Raw genomic sequence first — 17,906 nt, 5'->3', positions numbered from 1 at the left:
ACAAAGGCTTCTAAGAGGATTTACCTCAGTAATTATTTTGCTATTGAAACCGAATTGAAAAACTAATGTTAACATGCATGGCCTCTAGACCTGTTAAAAGACGATAATAAGTCGGGCAGTGGTGCGGCATGCCTTTAATTCCAGCACTCGGGAGGCAGAGGCAGAGGCAGGCGGATCTCTGTGAGTTCGAGGCCAGCCTGGTCTACAAGAGCTAGTTCTGGGACAGGCACCAAAGCTACACAGAGAAACCCTGTCTCGAAAAACCAAAAAAGAAAAAGAACATGATAATCAGTGGGGATGGTTCCCTTATGACTCTAAGTTCTAATGTTCATCTCCTTTATAACATCTGTTCCAAAAAACAGTCCCTGTCTGTTTATAAACCTAGACTCAACAGAAATGCATACACAGATTCATTTATCAAAAGACATGCATACAAATGCTCAAAGCAGCACTATACCTAAGCCCACAGCCACAAACAACACTCATCAACAGGTGAAATGGATAAAAGTAGACCCAAGCTATAAACTCTGGAGAGCAGTGACCACACACATGAAGCACATGGGCAGCACTGGGAGAGACAAAGGGAAGGCATGTGTCTTCTCTCATATCACTTTAATTCTGGGGACTAAGCCAGGGAACCCAGTCAAGCTGAACATGTTTAAACATAAAACCACCAAAGTACCCTTTCACCCATACCTTCCTTTTCACCTACTACTTCTGCTTATGAAGGTCTCCTACTACACTGTACTCATGGATTCTAGAAGGGAGGACCATAACCCAGCCATCTTCCTACTTCTCAGATCTTTAAGACCTTGAAGCACAAAATCCGGTGCATGTGCAGGAGATCTCTGCATCCTTAGTTCACCGGTGCCATATGTCTCTCAGTGTTTTCAGGAGAAAGTCCTGTCTCCCTTCAAAAGTACCCTTTCAAGTTCTGCCCAAACAAACGAAACTCACTGCTTTCCATCTATAACTCTGAGAGGAGGCTCTGTCGCTCATGCTCCACAGCTTCTTCATTCAGAGACTTCCCACACAGCTCACAGCCAAAATGCAACCAGGAAGGGGCAAACCATACAATCAGGTTGAGTTTATGCCAAAAATCTCAACGAATATTGTACTCCATCATATAAATGTGAACATTTTCCAAGCATCCAATTTAGCTCCCTGTAACCAAGCATGGAGTTTTAAAATGTTTTAAAGGTTTCTATTTACACAATATTCAAAACAGAAACTGAATAGCCATATGCAAAAAAAAAAATTAAAACATCACTATCAATCCTTACCTCAATATTAAAACCCCAAATGTATCTGTAGAGCAAACATTAGGAGAATAATTTCTAGTTGAGCATGGTGGCACAAGTCTTTAAACCAAGCATATGTGGACAGATCATATGATGAGGTCAGCCTGGTCTACAAACTGGAGTTTCAAGACAGCCTGGACTACAAAGAGAAACACAGTCTCAAAATTCCGCCCCCCCAAAAAAGGGGGTGGGGATTGAGGAAGAAGAGGAGGGGAAAAAACATATAACTTCCAAAAAATACATCCGGCAGAAAATTTAAATGGGCCTAGGCTTGGCAAAGATTTCTTATGTGTCACACACACACACACAAAAAAAATAAACTAAACTTAAAAAAAAGTAACAACAAAATCCCTACGAACAAAACTTAAAAAATCCACGAAACTATATTTCTTATGATTTGCAAAATTCCAATATCTTCAATAAAAATACTAATAAATACTGAATATAAACAAAATAAGCATTTAGCCACCACTTCGACTCCTTCTACCATTCAGGAAAAAAAAAAATCTATCCTATAAACAAGGACACTAAGAAAGCAATGGCAGGGTGGGGCCTGGCAAAGGGAAGAAAGAGCAGGGCCACCAATGAATGCACAGCCTAGTGTGTGTGTGCTGGGAAGGGACAGAAGCGAGGAGACAAGAGCTGCTTTGGCTGGCTGTCCATCTGTACTGCTCAGACCTCACCAAGCAGGCTGGAGTAGATGAAGAGCACCTTGTTCTGGGACCACCGTTACCATCAAATTCCTCCTTTCATTACTCTTCAAGGTTTCTTTTGCTCCAAAATAAGAAAGGAAATTAAAAGACACAGGAACAAACACAAGTGGTGCACATAAAATGCTCTTACATGGGGCAGGGATATATTTATCATCCCTATTACTTCTCACCAATGCTGTTTATCCAGCACCGGTCAAATACAGGATACAGCATTACGTTTATGATTTTTTCCGGTACTTGTTTCTTCCTTCATTGAAAAGGTAGCAAGCAACTTATGGATTCAGTATTTGCTGACTATCTGTGAGGCTACAAGGACTCTCTTTATGACAATAAAAATGTCACATTATAAGTACAAAAAGCTTGTCCTGAGAAAACACAAATCCTAATTAGAGCACTGAATTACTAGTCTTTAAGTGACTGTGGGACACATATACCTTCTCACTTATTCTGCACTCTTTCTCCCCATCCCCGCCCCGTCCCTATTAAGAAGTTAGTAGTATCCAGTTCAAGTCCCAGCACCAACAACCAACCAACTAACCAACAGGAGAAATAATATCTGGATTGTTTAGTGAGCAATTGCTACCCTTTTCCTAGCATGATTTTTATTCCTCCTCTTAACCACATGCTCTACCCCATGAACTCCAGGAGTGGCAAAGCCAGAACAAAGCAAAAGGGGTGGGGGAAATGGGGGAAAACTTAGCTGCTGCCATTAACGATCCTGTTTACTTTATTACACTAAACGGGAGTGGACAAACGTGTAAACTATGTCTAAGCACCAGTGCTACCATGTCAACAAATCAGTATGTTCATTCATTCAACAAGCACTCAATTAAAAAAGGAAGCATTTGTGGTGGGATTATTCCTGGAACCTCCAGAAGGCAGTCTCTTGCAGCAGATGTCCCCTCTTAACTGGCCACAACACATACCAGTTGTTTTGTAATTTGTCATGCATTCAATAATATCAAATAATAATATCAAATATCAATAATATTAAACGATTTTAATCTTTATAAAGGTACATTAAAATTTTCTTCTGGGGGGTGAAGTGGTAAAAAAAATGTTATTCCTTCTAAACACAACATGAAAAACTATAACTATAGCTGAGTGTAGCTGAATTAGCTTTGGCTTGGAAGTGGCCTTCCTAAATGGAGCACATGTACTCCATGTCTCCTCACCAAATTACGTCCTTATGAGTCTCCATTATTTCATCTGAGCTAAAAGCATAACTTTAAAATTAATTTCAAGAACTACTGTGATCCATTCATACATTGCATTGTCTAAACACATTTCATTTTGGACCAATTTCATTTTTCATTGAAAATGTCTTCTCAAAAGTCTACAAAATTAAGCTAAGTTGTTTTTTCTTTATCATACTTTTCCCATTTTAGAAAAGTATATGAACAAAATCAATGCAGTAAATACTAGTTTCACCAAGATGAGCATTTTCTACATAGTGGACTGAAAGTATAAAGTGAAAGGGTTACTAACAACACCCCAGCACAAATCCCATACCTACCACACTCCGTTTCTACAAGAGCTCTCAGAAGATCCACCAAACTGTGGGCACAGAGGTGAGTACAGGAATAATACCTTGTGGTGCACAGAGCTCAACAGTTTCTCCCTCTTTGGAAAAGAAACCAGAAGTCTCTGCCCCACCTACTGATAGGCATCTGGAATCTTGGCCCTATGAAAATCTCAAAAATCACTAACACTTAAGCTACTACACATAGAATCATTAATCATTTCTTTTCATCTTTAAAAAAGACAAAATCTACTTTTTAAAAGATAAAATATTTTTAAGATATAATAACTAATGAAGACAGGCGATGGTGGCTCACGCGGCAGGCAGAACTCTGTGAGTTCAAGGCCAGCCTGATCTACAAGAGCTAGTTCCAGGACAGGCTCTAAAACTACAGAGAAACCCTGTCTCAAAAAACCAAAAAATATATATAATATTTATTATATTATATATAAAATTATATTAATATATAATATTAATATGTATAATAACTAATGAACAATGAGTTGAAACTGTGGTAAATATTATAAGATATTACATCCTGGGCAAAACACTGGTATTAGATAATGAACTTTTTACACTTGAGATTTATCTTTTACAGATTCCCTAAATTAGCAGTTCTCAACCTGGTGGGTCATGATACCTTTGGGCGGGGGTCAAATGTCCCTTTCAATGCATCAGCAGGGACCATCAGGAATCACAGATATTCAGATTACGATTCATAACAGTAGCAAAATTAGAGTTATAAAGTAGGAATGAAAATAACTTATGGTTGGGGGTCAGTACAACATAAGGAACTGCATTATGAAACTTGAGAATCACTGCTAAAAGGTCAAATGATAAGGCTTTTAATGACAAGGAGAAAAAAGGGGCATTTTAATATACCTATATTAATTAAAAAATTTTGTGCTTACAAAGTATTGTTTCTCACCACCTTAGCAAGACTATCACAACTGCCCAGTAGAACTCTATGCATCTACTAAAATCAAAATCAACAAGGCAAGCTCCAGTAAACCATGCCAAAAAACATCCTCACAGCAGCTGGTTTCTAAGCTTTATAATTATGACAACACGTACACTCTTTTCTTTCAAATAACCACAAGAGCCTAAGTAAATAAAATCATGAAAATATTTTAGAGTGTTTTCCCAAATACAATGAGTTTTAGTCAGAACTCACTTGATTCTAACTTCTTTTTCAGAAATATTCATCCACTGTGTTCATCTCGCAATTTATCAATAAAGGATTCATGCTACCGCAAAAGTCTGCAGAATTATTGCTGTCATCTCATTAAGTACACTCTAGTACAAAACTCTAAACCGGTGCTTGGCCTGCTCGCTGCTTACCCTACCTACCCTCTGCTGTTCCATCACCACCATTTTACTGGCAGAACATCCACAAGGCTCAAGATTGTTTTGCAGCTCAACAAACAGAATGATTGTGACCAGGTGGCTAGCCACAAACCAGAAGTTAGAAATGTCAAAAATAAATAAATAAATGAAATAAACACAAACCTTCTTAGCTATTTTTCATTTTCAAACTCTACAGAAAGTAGCTACATCTCATTTGTAACCAAAGTTGCAAGCAGAAGCTTATTTACCTATTTCTACTGATATAATCCTGTCATCAGATCATGCCCTGAAACTCATACACATTTTGCCATGAAGGATCAGCTAGTTCTTGTTTTAACAATATTTTTCCCCTATCATTTCCTTATCACCAAGTAATTTTCCATATTATTTTCCTAAATTTTCAATGTATGAACAAAGACATCCCTGAAAATTAGCCCTAGAAAAGATGAATCAACATGGCTTAAATACAATTAACATTAAGTACAAATTGATAAGATAAGCAAAAGAAAAGGTAACTGTCAACTTTTTGCCTAAGAACCGCAATTCAAAACATTTTAGATACATATTTAATATACACAATTTTGATAAACAGAAGTGAACACAGAATTTATTTATCAAAATAGGGAACTTTGATCTCATTTTTACAGTAAATAAAAGTATCTTCATTTTGCTTATAAGGGAAAATAGTACTTTTCATAAAATATCTGCTTACAGGTATAATCATATGAATGACAGATAAAATAATTGCTTTAAAAATACTTCTGAGTCATTTTGTCCTTACCTGCAGGCATGAACCATGACTGCATGCAGTGACTGTTCCATTGCCTAGCAGAGACTTGAAGAAACATCACATCTCTTTTAGAGAATGTGACTAATCTGTGGGTTTGCCATTCCTAAGCTATGTACAAATGGCACTCCCTTTGTACATTAAAAAAATACTTATTACAAAAAAATCAACTATGTTTAAGCTAGATATTATAAATATCCTTGAAAATTCTATGTAGCAGCAACCTCAAAAAAATAGGAACAGAAATCCCATAATAGTTCCTTTAAAAAGCACAAGATTTCCTTGGTTAAATTTTTTTCAGTTTTCAGCAGCTGTCACACATGAGCCAGCGGTCTGCTGTGTTATGGTGTTCATGCTGCAGCTGATTAAGCTGACTGTTGTTTCTCTTTAAAAAAAAAAAAAAAAAAAACATTACCCTTCGCAAAGCAGAACAGCTTGCCCAAACACATCTTCAATACAGCACAATGCCAGCATGCAGTACAACATTATATAGCAAACTTGACAAGGAAAAGAATATGTCCTATTTGTTTCTTAGCAATGCTACACCATTAATTGTTCATGCAAGAGATGTAGCTGTACCTTTCTGAAGAGGACGACTTCTCAGAGTTAACTGACATCAGCAGCTCAATCTTCTGCTTGATTTCTGGAAAAATCAGAAAATATTCACAACCAAGATTGCCTGCTCTCGCTTATAAGCCTTATATCAAGAGATTTTTCTTCTCTAATCCCTTTTGTTCAGAATGAGGCCACAAGATTCACAGTACTTCTGTTAGGACTCGGATTCAATGGTGCTATAAAGGGAAAACGCTCCAGAGGCATCAGGCCTTGCTAAACTATGCACATGACTGTTTATGAAAGCAGGAAGTACCATTTCTTTTAAGCAGAGGGGTGTCCTTTTTTTCCCCCAAGGCAGAACTACTCGAGCTCTATAAAAAGGCTTCAATTTGAACAAATTAGAATACAAACAAGAAACGCTAATATCTAAACTCAATATACTAAATAATTTAAGAAGCCTAAATTATAATGTTTCAGTCTGCAATGAACAGATTTGCAACCCCTGCCTGCTTCTATTTGATTAGCCCTGAAAAATATGGCTCAGTGAATCATTTTTGTCACTTAAGAATGAAATATTAAACCAAAACCCCAATTCAATGATTAAAATATGCTTAATCTTTGTTACAATTTCCTGACTGTCTTTAATTAAAGATATATTTAATATCTAGTCCCTAATGCCTTCAAAAAGAGTCTTCTTTTTTTACACCTTAGCTCTCCCCTCCTCCTTCACAGTATACAAGTGCACAGCAACACCCAGGTACCGAGCAGAGATGATACTCTTGTCCTTTCAGGAAAGGACTGGTAATGCTGCCTACATCAGAAATTTAAGTACAAGTTCAATTTAAGTGAGAAGATGGTTGCTAGAACCAAGTTAGTCAGAAAAAGGACTTAAAGGGAAGATGAAAAGAACAGAGCAAAGGTAAAGACCCAGGAAAAATACACAACGCTTGACCAAACACACTGTCAAGTAGCCAAGGCTCACAATTTCAAGTGAGTAAAACCTAGTATTATTACTTCATATGAAAAGCTGTTTTTCCTATTCTTGAGAAGTATTTTCAATTGCATTTTTTAAATTACAGGATACTTTTATTTTTAAAAAGTTCACATAAAAATAAAACTATCGGGATTTGGGTTTTAACTCAGTGGTGGAGACTGGCCTAACAAGTGCAAGGACCTGGGCTGGGTCCTCAGTTCTGAAACCAACAATAAATAAATAAAACTATAAGGCTTCAGGAAGTGTGTGTGTGTGTGTGTGTGTGTGTGTGTGTTTCCTCAAGGTAAAACAATGTTTTTAAATGCTGATTACACTAGTAAAATTAAAATAATGAAAAATGTAAAGAAAAAAACTAGCTGCATAAATGCAACACAGTAGGAAAATTCTTTCCAAGTGTTAAGGGATTTCCCTAATTTAAGCCTATATTCTCATCCCATAGGCAATATAAAATTAACTAAACTGGCATAATAATAAAACATACTTTGAGAATTCTGAGGTAGTTTACAGAGCCAGCACAAGGGGCCACACTGAAATTGTTCAGTCAACATTCCCCCCCCCCCAATTTCAAAAGGAGAAAGGCTCTGCCTGGGACTTCTTCATTTTCAGTAACCATGGGACCTCAGCAAACTGCCTGCACTCTCTAAAGCCTCTCTCATCTATAAAACAGGAATAAATATTTTAACTTGGTAGGCCACTACCAAGTTATTATTAAATAATCCATGCAAAGTCCAGCAAATGTGCCTGGCCTGTCGAAGCTTTCCTTCCCTGCCTGCTGCTAAGGCCTGCCTAGCGAAGCACAGCACTCTCTCACTCCTAAAGTTAATGAGGCGCAGGCCTGTCTTTCTTGACATTTCCATATTTTTATATTCACTTTCTTCTCCCTTTTATTATCAACTTTAACATGTTTTTGTTGTTGCAGTCAGTATGTTATTGTATGAAGAGGCTAACTGTACTCTACCTCAGGCTCCCTACATGTTTTGAACAGATATTTCATAGTGAAATATCTTGAACCACAGTCACTTTAACAATATTTTGTTGCAAAATGTATTTTATTTTTGAGCTTCATATTTTAGTTTGTCTGTATAAAAAATCTTCAAGGTAAAACTTAACTATTGTAACTGTGGGGATAAAAAAAACACTCGACCAATACAAGAAACAATTTCCCATATCCCTTTCACCTTTCCACCAAATCATGAGATTTGTTTAGTTCCAGAAAAACAAAGTTTCATTGATGATTATAAACTCTGCATTAGTGTCATACCTTGTGAAGCCCTATGTGCCTTTCCACCTACACCATGACCTATTTATCCCTACTGAATCTGTTACCATCACTGGGTCTGGTTAGCTATTAGGAATTTCCAAAGCAACTGGGCTGTGGTGGCACCCACATTTAATTCCAGAACTTGGGAGGCAGAGGCAGGTGGAGTTCTGAGTTGAAGGCCAACCTAGTCTACAGAGTGAGTTCCAGGACAGCCAGGGCTACACATAGAAGCACTGTCTCAAAACAAACAAATTAACATTTAAAAATCCAACGTGTGTTTACAGTTACCTTTTAAGACATTATCCCCCACCCTATTTCCAACAATTTAAAAAATATTTTTTTTCACCACCACTCCTGAATTCTCATATATTTGCAACCTTGCGAATACCTATTACTTCAACCATTACTCAAACTCTCTATTTGTATTTCTATACCATCTTTTTAAGGCTCATCAACCTGGGATGACTCAATAGATAAGGCACCTGCTATATTATTGAAGCTACCTGAATTCAAACCTCAGGACCCATATACTGGAAGGAAAGAACCAATTCCTGGCAGTTGTTCTAACTTCCAAATAAATACCATGGCCCACACAGAACACCCTCAATGCAAAATGGAGATGTAAAAGAATAATTAAAAAAATTAAAAAATAAAAAGTCCGTCAACCTAATTGTTTTCCTTCAGGTTCCATCTGCATTACCTCTGTCATCTGTGTAACACACTGCTACACTCAGAATGCTCAATGGTATTACAGTTAGCTCCTTAAATCTCTAAGCCTTTAATTCATCCTTTGGCATGGTCCCATGATCCTATTTCTACTCACAGCTTAAAAGTATGCTTCTTCAGGAGGATCTCTGTGAGTTTGAGGCCAGCCTAATACACAGAGCGAATTCCAGGACAGTCTCCAAAGTTACAGAGAAATCCCATCTCAAAAAAAAAAAAAAAAAAAAAAAACCAGAAGGGAGGGAGGGAAAGAAAAATATGCTTCTTTACCTCACAGAAAATAAGTTTTAGTTTCTGCATAAAATTATAGGAGGATATAAGTTTTATTGTCTCATTCTCCAGAGTAGTTGGGTCTACAGATATATATGATCAAGCATAGACATTGTTCTTTTTCCTTCTTTTTTTTTGGGGGGGGGGGGTGGGTTTTGTTGTTGTTGTTTGGGGGGTTGTTTTTTTCTTTTTTTGGAGATAGGGTTTCTCTGTATAGCCCTGGCTGTCCTGGAACTCACTCTGTATACAGACCAGGCTGGCCTAGAGCTCAGAGATCCTGCCTCTGCCTCCCCTGTGTTGGGATTAAAGGTGTGCGCCACCACTACCCCTCAGCTGTTTATTCTTAATGCTTTTACTTGTGTGATTCTCTGGAATCTAAATCCATCACAGGATTATCATCTTCCACCCAATTCTCACATATTGGTGACACTAAGAACCTCCCACATTCACTAACACGTTTGTAGCCTAATTCTCAACAACTCTAAAGGCATTAATGATACTGTACATGATTTGCCAGTCTGGTATATTTGTGCAACCCAAATCCCCAATCTCCCCTAATACTTTCCATTAAATAGTCACTGAGTGTGTACAGTATCTAAAACTGAACTCATCAACTACTTGGCCTCATGTCTACTTTATTTCAGCCTTCAGCATGTCATCTGCCACTAAGCATGTCCTTTATAGTCTAACTGTGAACAGCACAATCGCTCTTCCAAGCCAATAATTTTTTGAGGACTCCCAGATGCATCTCACTGTCTTATCTGGGATATAACTGCCACATTCTCGCTTTTATAGATGCTATCCTCTGGAAGCCCTAAGCTCTATTCCATGTGGGACCCCAAACACGCTACACTTTCTCACACCACAACCACTACACAGTTTTCTTTCCTGGACACCATGAGATCCCTCTCACCCATATAATTAACTTTTTCATAAATTCATTCAGAGCCAGCCATATAACATTAGACTAACTGAATGATACTTTCATAAACCAACTGAGCTAGTCAGCTTATTGCGCACATAGCTGAACTGCATCAATTTATAATGAGAATCTACAGGAAGAAGAGTGGTTCAAGTTGATCATACTCCACTTTTTCCAAAAAACTGTTTCTTGGTTCCAACAAATAAATTATCACAGACTCAAGCAACCAAAGTTGAGCATTTGGTCTTCATTTTAAACAAAGAAAAAAAAGGTGTATGTGCCCATGGTGGCATGAGGTGTCAGGAACTCCTTGGCAGTTGTGAGCTGCCCAACATGGTGCTGGGAACTGAAGTCAGGTCCTCTACAAGAGCAGTATGTGGGTGGTCTCAACTGCTTAGCCATCTCTCCAACTTCTCAGTCTTCTCATATACTGGCTTTTAAAATGTAGGTTTATTATGCCCTATATGAATTGAAATTATACCACTTCTAATTAGCCTTGATTAAAATAAGGTGGTCTGTAACACCATATTCTTCTTCTTCCATTTCTAATGTATACCTTGTAAACCAAATCAAAGAAACACACTGGGCTGTCAAAATGGCTTAGATGCTGTGCAAGCCTGAGAACCCAAAATAAACGTGGAAGAGAACTAATTTCACAAAGTTGTCCTCTGATCTTCACATGCTTGCCATGGCACGCGCAACCCAAATCCAGCACATACACATTATACAACACACACAAAGAAGAGCAAAGCTGGGTGACGACAGCACACACCTTTAATCCCAGCATTTGGGAGGCAGAACAGGTGGATCTCTGTGACCTGGAAGCCAGCCTGGTCCACAGAACTAATTCCAGGGGAGCCAACACTATACAGAGAAACCCTGTCTCAAAAACAACAAAACAAAGGTAACTAAAGCTTTCCCTACTTAGTTTTTTGAGACTGGGTATCTGAAGGACTGGGCTTGAACTGGCTACTTAGCTCCAAGAATGAGAGTTTGAACTCATGAAGACTCTCCTATTGGACGGCAGGCGTGTAACACCACACCTTTATCCAGTGCTGGAGGATGGAACCCACGGTTTCCAGCATTCTAGACAAGCACTCAACCAACTTAGTTACATCCTCAACCTCTATGTTCATCCTTTCGGATGCACCCACAGACTTTTCTGCTTATATGTACCCTTTTAGGTACAATTTTTACTACCGCCTTAAAAGTTACTGAGATTGCGGGTAATGATGAGTGACATAAGAGTGACTCTGTAGTAATTGGTCTTCTGCCTCTAGTATTTCCATTTCAGAATATATAGACATTCAAAACTCCTGCTACATTCAGAACAGAGCCTATAGCAAAGACCAGAAACAGACACACACACACACACACACACACAAAGATCACATAGTTATCATAGGAGAAAAAACAGGAAGACATAATCCTCTCAGAATACTAATAATAATGACAGCAGAAGAGACAGAGTGCAGTAAACATGAGGTGCTCCTGCCAATTTCATCACAAACTCAACATGAGACCCTTGACTTTTGTGACTCAGTAAATCAGGTATATAGTGCTTCCTAGATTCTAACAAAATCTTCCTTTCACTTGACAAATTTCTTACATAACCATCTGTAAACTTGATTTTACTTGAAGTACTTAAGAAAGATTTTCTAGATTATTTTAAGGTATGGGCATTTTGCCTAAGTGTCTATGCACCGTGTTTATGCCTAGTACCACAGAGTCCACTGGAGGAAACAGGATCCCCTGAAATTTATGTTTCAGAATATTGTTAGATACCATATGGTGCTGGGAATAAAACTAGGAACCTCTGGAAAAGCAGAGTTCTCTTAATTGCTGAGATATATGTCCAGTCCCTAAAGAAAGATTTTTTAAAATGGCTGCCCTATATTTGTGTGGAGCCATTTTAGGCCATAAGAAACACACGTGTGCTGAAGTAACCTAAGATGATAGGGTAGTATTTATCAAGAGTCTGAACCTACAAAATGGCTCAGTGGGTAAAACTGCTTGCCACGCTAGCCTGAAGACTTGAACTCAATCCTGGGATTAGTAGAAGAGAACCAGCTCCTAAAAGCTTTTCTCTGGCACACATGCCTTAGTGTACATACACACACACACACAGAGAGAGAGAATAAAACAGAAAAAAGTTTCAAAATTAAAAATGGGGGAAGGTTAAAAGTAAGTCTGGAAATTGCTAACAATAACAGAAAAGGGTTTGCACAAGTCTAGGCCTACTACCATATGTACTGGGAAGTTCACAAGGCGCCACCCCTCTCTGAGAAGCAACAGTGTGGTGGTCTGAAAGAAAATGGTCTCCAAATAGAGTAGCACTATTAGGAGGTATGATCTTGTGGGAGTAGGTGTGGCCTTATAGGAGGAAGTGAGTTACAATGTGTGGGCTTTGAGGTCTTTGCTCAAGCTATGCTCAGTGTGGTAGTTCACTTCCTGTCGCCTACAGATCAAGATGTAGGACTCCCAGCTCCTTCTTGGGCACCATGTCTGCCTGCATGCCACCATGTCGCACCATGATAATGGACTAGACCTCTGAAGTGTAAGCCACCCCAATTAAACGTTCTCCTTTTAAGAGTTGCCATGTCCCTTCACAGCAAATAGAAACCCTAATTAAGACAAACAGGCAGTTAAATGGTTGCTGGGTTGGAGAAAATGGTATACCACCCTTGCTAACGGTAATGGAGCACCCACCCACAAAAAGAAATAAAAGTGGGCAGAGGACTTAGAAGAATATAACCAAATAATGAAATTGTAAAAGAATTTTAAATGTTTAAAATTTTTTAGTTTATTTAGAGGCTAAGAGGAAAACCTATCAATAGACCTCAGTACATGAATGATAAAAAGGCAAAGTAGTTCCGAAAACTTAGCTCAGAGACGCATCTCCCAACCCCTGTGCTCAATCAATACCTCACTGATTCCAATTCCATTCCTGAAATCACTACAATTACCTCTGTTTCACATATTCACAGACTACTATCTGTGATCTACGCTCTCAGTGTAGTAAGCTTAGGCCTAGGAGTCTCTCTGACGCTCTCCCACTAAATGGAAAAAGACTGCAGTAGCTTTGCTGGCCACCATGCTTACTCTGATGCCACATAAGAGACCCTTACAAAGGTGCTGAGTAAAGCCAGTGCTCTGCAATGTGGGGAAAATGAAGATGGGTTAATTGACCTGCATCTTGAGAGGCCAAAACCTTAAAAAATAAATAAATAAATAAGCTCATCACTTCCGCCATGACAATACAGAAAAGAAAAAGGGCAGAAATTATACAGATGTAAAAAGTATCACTAATGAACTGGACACTGAAACAACTGTCCTTGATTATCACTAACTCCATCCTCACTCTTCAAAACAGGTCCTAGTCAGGCCCACCTCAGTAAAATCAAAGTCCAGAACATACAGAAACAGACAGTCTGCAAATGATACATTCATAAACTAATAAAAAAAAAACACTGAACTTAAAGCAAAACCATTGAGAAATGAAGAGACGCAGGTTAAAAAGTTTTTTTAATCAACAAGAACATGATAAGCATGAAGAATACTTACTTACCACACACTAAACAAACAGAAACAATAAAGCCTTTATGTAATTAGCAAATGCTCTTCACCACAATTTCATTACCACCTAAAAGACATTGAATAGTGTTGTTATACAACTAACCCGGTATTATTTAATATACAAATGTGTGTCAAGAAATTTGTTCATAAAAAAGTTAGTGAATATTTTCCAGTTGTAACTTTTACTGTAATTTGTACTGGCTTTGTGTATCAACTTGACACAAGCTAGAGTTGCCAGAAGGGAGCCTCGGATAATGAAATGCTTCCACAGTGTACATCTGTAAGGCATCTCTCAATTAGTGATCATTGAGGAAGGGCCAGCCCATGGTGGGTGGTATCAATCCCTGGCCTGCTGGTTCTGGTATATAAGAAAGCAGACTGAGCAAACCACGAGGTGCAAGCCAGTAAGTGGCACCCCTCCATAGCATCTGCATCAGTTCCTGCCTCCAGGATCCTATCCTGTCTGAGTTACTGTCCTGACTTCCTTCAGTGACGAACAGTAATGCAGAAGTGTAAACTAAGCCTGGTGATAGTGGCGCACGCCTTTAATCCCAGCACTCAGGAGGCAGAGGCAGGAGGATCTCTGTGAGTATGAGGCCAGCCTGGTCTACAAGAGCTAGTTCCAGGACAGGCTCTAAAGCTACAGAGAAATTCTGTCTCAAAAAACACACAAACAAACAAACAAAGTGTAAGCTGAATAATAAACCCTTTCCTCTCCATCTTACTTTACGGCCATGGTGTTTCATCACAGCAACAGAAATCCTAAGACATAACTGAAATTTTGTTCAATAAAATAAGCTTATCTTTGGGTTTTTAATTCCCTTTTTCAAAATAAATTCCCAATATCACCTCTTTCCTTAAAAGTAGCCTTTTTTTGGAGAGCTGGGGAAGATGGCTCAGTTGGTAAGAAGCAGGAAGACCCGAGCTGAGTTCTTATGTGCCCGTGCTGTGAAGAGACAGGCTCTCAAGAAGCAATGCTAATGCTGAGGAGTTCACAGTTAAATTTTATCTCAAAATAAATAAATTAGCCAAAAAAAAAAAAGAGTTAATCTAGGGAGACACCTCTGACCTCTACATCCACACACTCACAATCATGGACACACAGGGTTATATTTCTCCTAAAGGTTTACTTTAAACTTAAATGAAATAGGATGAGAGGGGTAATGGGAACAGGGACAGAAGGAAGTAGTTTCGTCCTGGTTAGGTTTCTTTTTTGTTTTAAAATTGCCTCATTTATTTGTTCATCTGGTGGTGTGCATGCCAGGGGTATGCCTGTGGAGGTTAGAGGGCTCTCTCCTTCCACCATGTGGGTCCCAGGGATTGAACTCAGGTCACTGGCCTTAGTAATGAGTGAGCACCTTTACCAGCTAAGCTATCTCGCTGACCACTGGTTGTCTTAATTTTTATATTTATTATTACGTCATTACTACTACTACTGCAGGCAGGAAGCGTGGCGTATGTAACTAGATAAGAGGACAGCTACTTTCAGCTTTTGGTTCTCTCTCTACTGTAGGTCCCAGGCATTAAGCCCAAAACACCATGCTTGCTCAGAGCACTTCAACCCAGCAAGCAATCTCACTGGCCCAGGCCAGTCAGATTTCTGGTGAAGAATTCCCAAGGCAAAGGCTGTGCCACTTATCATTTACTAGAGAAAATCTTTTTCCTTCTGTTGCTTTTGCTGTTGTTTTGTTGAAGACAGTTTCATGAAGTCCAGGTTAGTCCTGAATCAATGTGTAGCCAAGGGTGTCGTTATATTCCTGACCCTGCACTTCAACATCTCAAGTACAGGGACTATAGAGTGGTACGGCCATCCTCAGTCCTAAATCATTTTGAAATGACTATGCTACAATAAGCATAAGCTAGGAGAAATGTTGGCATTAGAGGAAAAATTTTGTTCTGGCTTTTGAAAAGTGAGTCCAGTCACATCTAATTTCAATTCCTAACCTTTCCCATCTCCAAGAATAAGAGAACCAATAAAGTAAGAAAAAGATAAGCAATAAGCCACATGGCAAAGAGACCCCGACTCAGCCTGTATATGCCAGCCTAGGGTGCCATAGTACTCAGCCTCATACTGCTGGGTCAATTAAAACCTGCCCTTCATCAGTCAGTGCCCAGGTATTGTGCAATTAGAAGAACTAAATACAAAAATATGTCAGTGCATAAAAACAGAGATTTTACAAATAAGCTCCTAGTTGTGCATGTCTCACTGTGACTGCTCTGTTATCAATGAACTATAAGTAAAGTAATCCTTGAAAGCAGTCACAGGTTTCTCACCACAGCCAAAGGCCATGAATATTTCACCAGGGCAAAGGCACTAAGACAGAAGTCACACAAATTCTGATGCTGGGATCTCTTACATTCAAGATGACAGCAAAGACTGTTCAATTAGAAACCAAGTTTAAGACATTCTCTGCATTACTCTCAGAAAATTTATTATTTGTAAATTTTAATGATATATATTGTTTTAGAAATTATACCACAGAATATTCAGTAGAATGAACTATTTATTTAATGCAATTCTTTTATTAATAGTTGCTAAAGAAAATAATATAATTAAAAAATAGGGTACAGTTCTAAAAACAGAATTCTCAGCAGAAGAATCTCAAATGGCCAAAAGATATTTAAGGAACTGCTCAACATCCTTAGTCATCAGGGAAACACAAATCAAAACAACTCTGAGATACCATCTTACGCCTGTCAGAATGGCCAAGATCAAAAACACTAATGACATCTTTCTTATGCTGGAAAGGATGTGGAGTAAGAGGAACACTTCTCCATTGCCGGTGGGAGTGCAAACCTGTACAGTGACTTTGGATAACTATGGCAGTTTCTCAGAAAATTAGGAATCAGTCTACCTCAAGACCCAGCAATAACACTCCTGGATATATATACCCAAAGAACGCACAATCCTGCCACAAAGACATGTGCTCAGCTGTGTTCATAGCTGCATTATTCATAACAGCCAGAACCTGGAAACAACCTCGATGTCCCTCAATAAAGAATGCATAAAAATGTGGTACATAAACACAATGGAGTATTACCCAGCAGTAAAAAACAATGAAATCTTGATGTGCAGATGAATGGATGGAACTAGATAAAACCATCCTGAATGAGGTAACCCAGACCCAGAGAGACAAGCACAGTATGTACACAAGCACAAGTAGATATTAGATGTAAAGCAAAAGATAACCAGGCTACAATCTGAAAAGTTTCTGCACCCCGATAAGCCTCTCCTCTGCTGATGCACCAATCCAAATCAGACCAAATCTCCTGGGCAAACTGGGAAGGGGAGTAGAGGAGGGAGGTGGAGGATTAGAACATGAGGACTTGGGATGGCTGAGTTGGGGGAGGGACGGAAAGGGGGAGCAATTAAACAGATATCTTGATAGGGGGCCATTATGGGGTTAGAGAGAAACCAGGTGCTAGGGAAATTCCCGGGGAATCCACAAGGATGACCCCAACTAAGACTCCTAGCAATAGTGGAGAGGGTACTTGAATTGGCCTTCCCCTGTAATCAGAATGATGACCGTCCTAATTGACAACACAGACCCTACACCCAGTAACTGATGAAAACAGATGCAGCACTAGGCTGAGCTCCTGGAGCTCAGTTCAAGAGAGGGAGAGGGATAAAAATGAGCAAGGGGTGTCAAGATCATGATTGGGAAACCCAGAGGCAACTGACTTGAGGTAGTGGGAACTCATGGACTCTGGACTGCATAAACACAAAACCTGAACATTGAGAAAAAAATTAAAAACAGAAACACTATTAGAATTATCAAAAATCCAACATTAATTCTTACCAAATTTCAAATTACCATGTTTGCAGAAAAGGGCAAATCCTATTCGAAAATACAAGGACAATGAATAAACAAAACAATCTTGAAAAAGAAAAAAGAAGAAACCAATTTACTACAAAGCTGTATTGAGAAAACTAC

General features: G+C 38.7%; 1 protein-coding gene across 6 annotated transcripts in view; it reads right to left on the bottom strand.

Annotated features, from left to right (window-relative positions):
• Window positions 1-17,906, bottom strand: part of Srpk2 (SRSF protein kinase 2) — a 190,666-nt gene that overhangs the window by 103,310 nt on the left and 69,450 nt on the right. For 2 of the 6 annotated variants that reach the window (XM_041668651.1, XM_041668652.1), the window contains one exon: window positions 6,250-6,313. The exons of the other annotated variants lie outside the window; for them this stretch is intronic. In XM_041668651.1, coding sequence (XP_041524585.1) covers window positions 6,250-6,287 — 38 coding nt within the window. In that variant the 5' untranslated portion in view covers window positions 6,288-6,313. The remainder of the gene's footprint in view (window positions 1-6,249; window positions 6,314-17,906) is intronic. 6 annotated transcript variants of the gene reach the window in all.

This window comes from Microtus oregoni, unplaced genomic scaffold (genome assembly GCF_018167655.1).
Source record: "Microtus oregoni isolate MIOR12 unplaced genomic scaffold, Mior012 000018F_ref0000195, whole genome shotgun sequence".
In the NCBI taxonomy this organism is placed as follows: Eukaryota; Metazoa; Chordata; class Mammalia; order Rodentia; family Cricetidae; genus Microtus; species Microtus oregoni.
The sequence above is the reverse complement of the archived record's forward strand: the minus strand, read 5'-3'. Positions and strand labels throughout refer to the sequence as shown.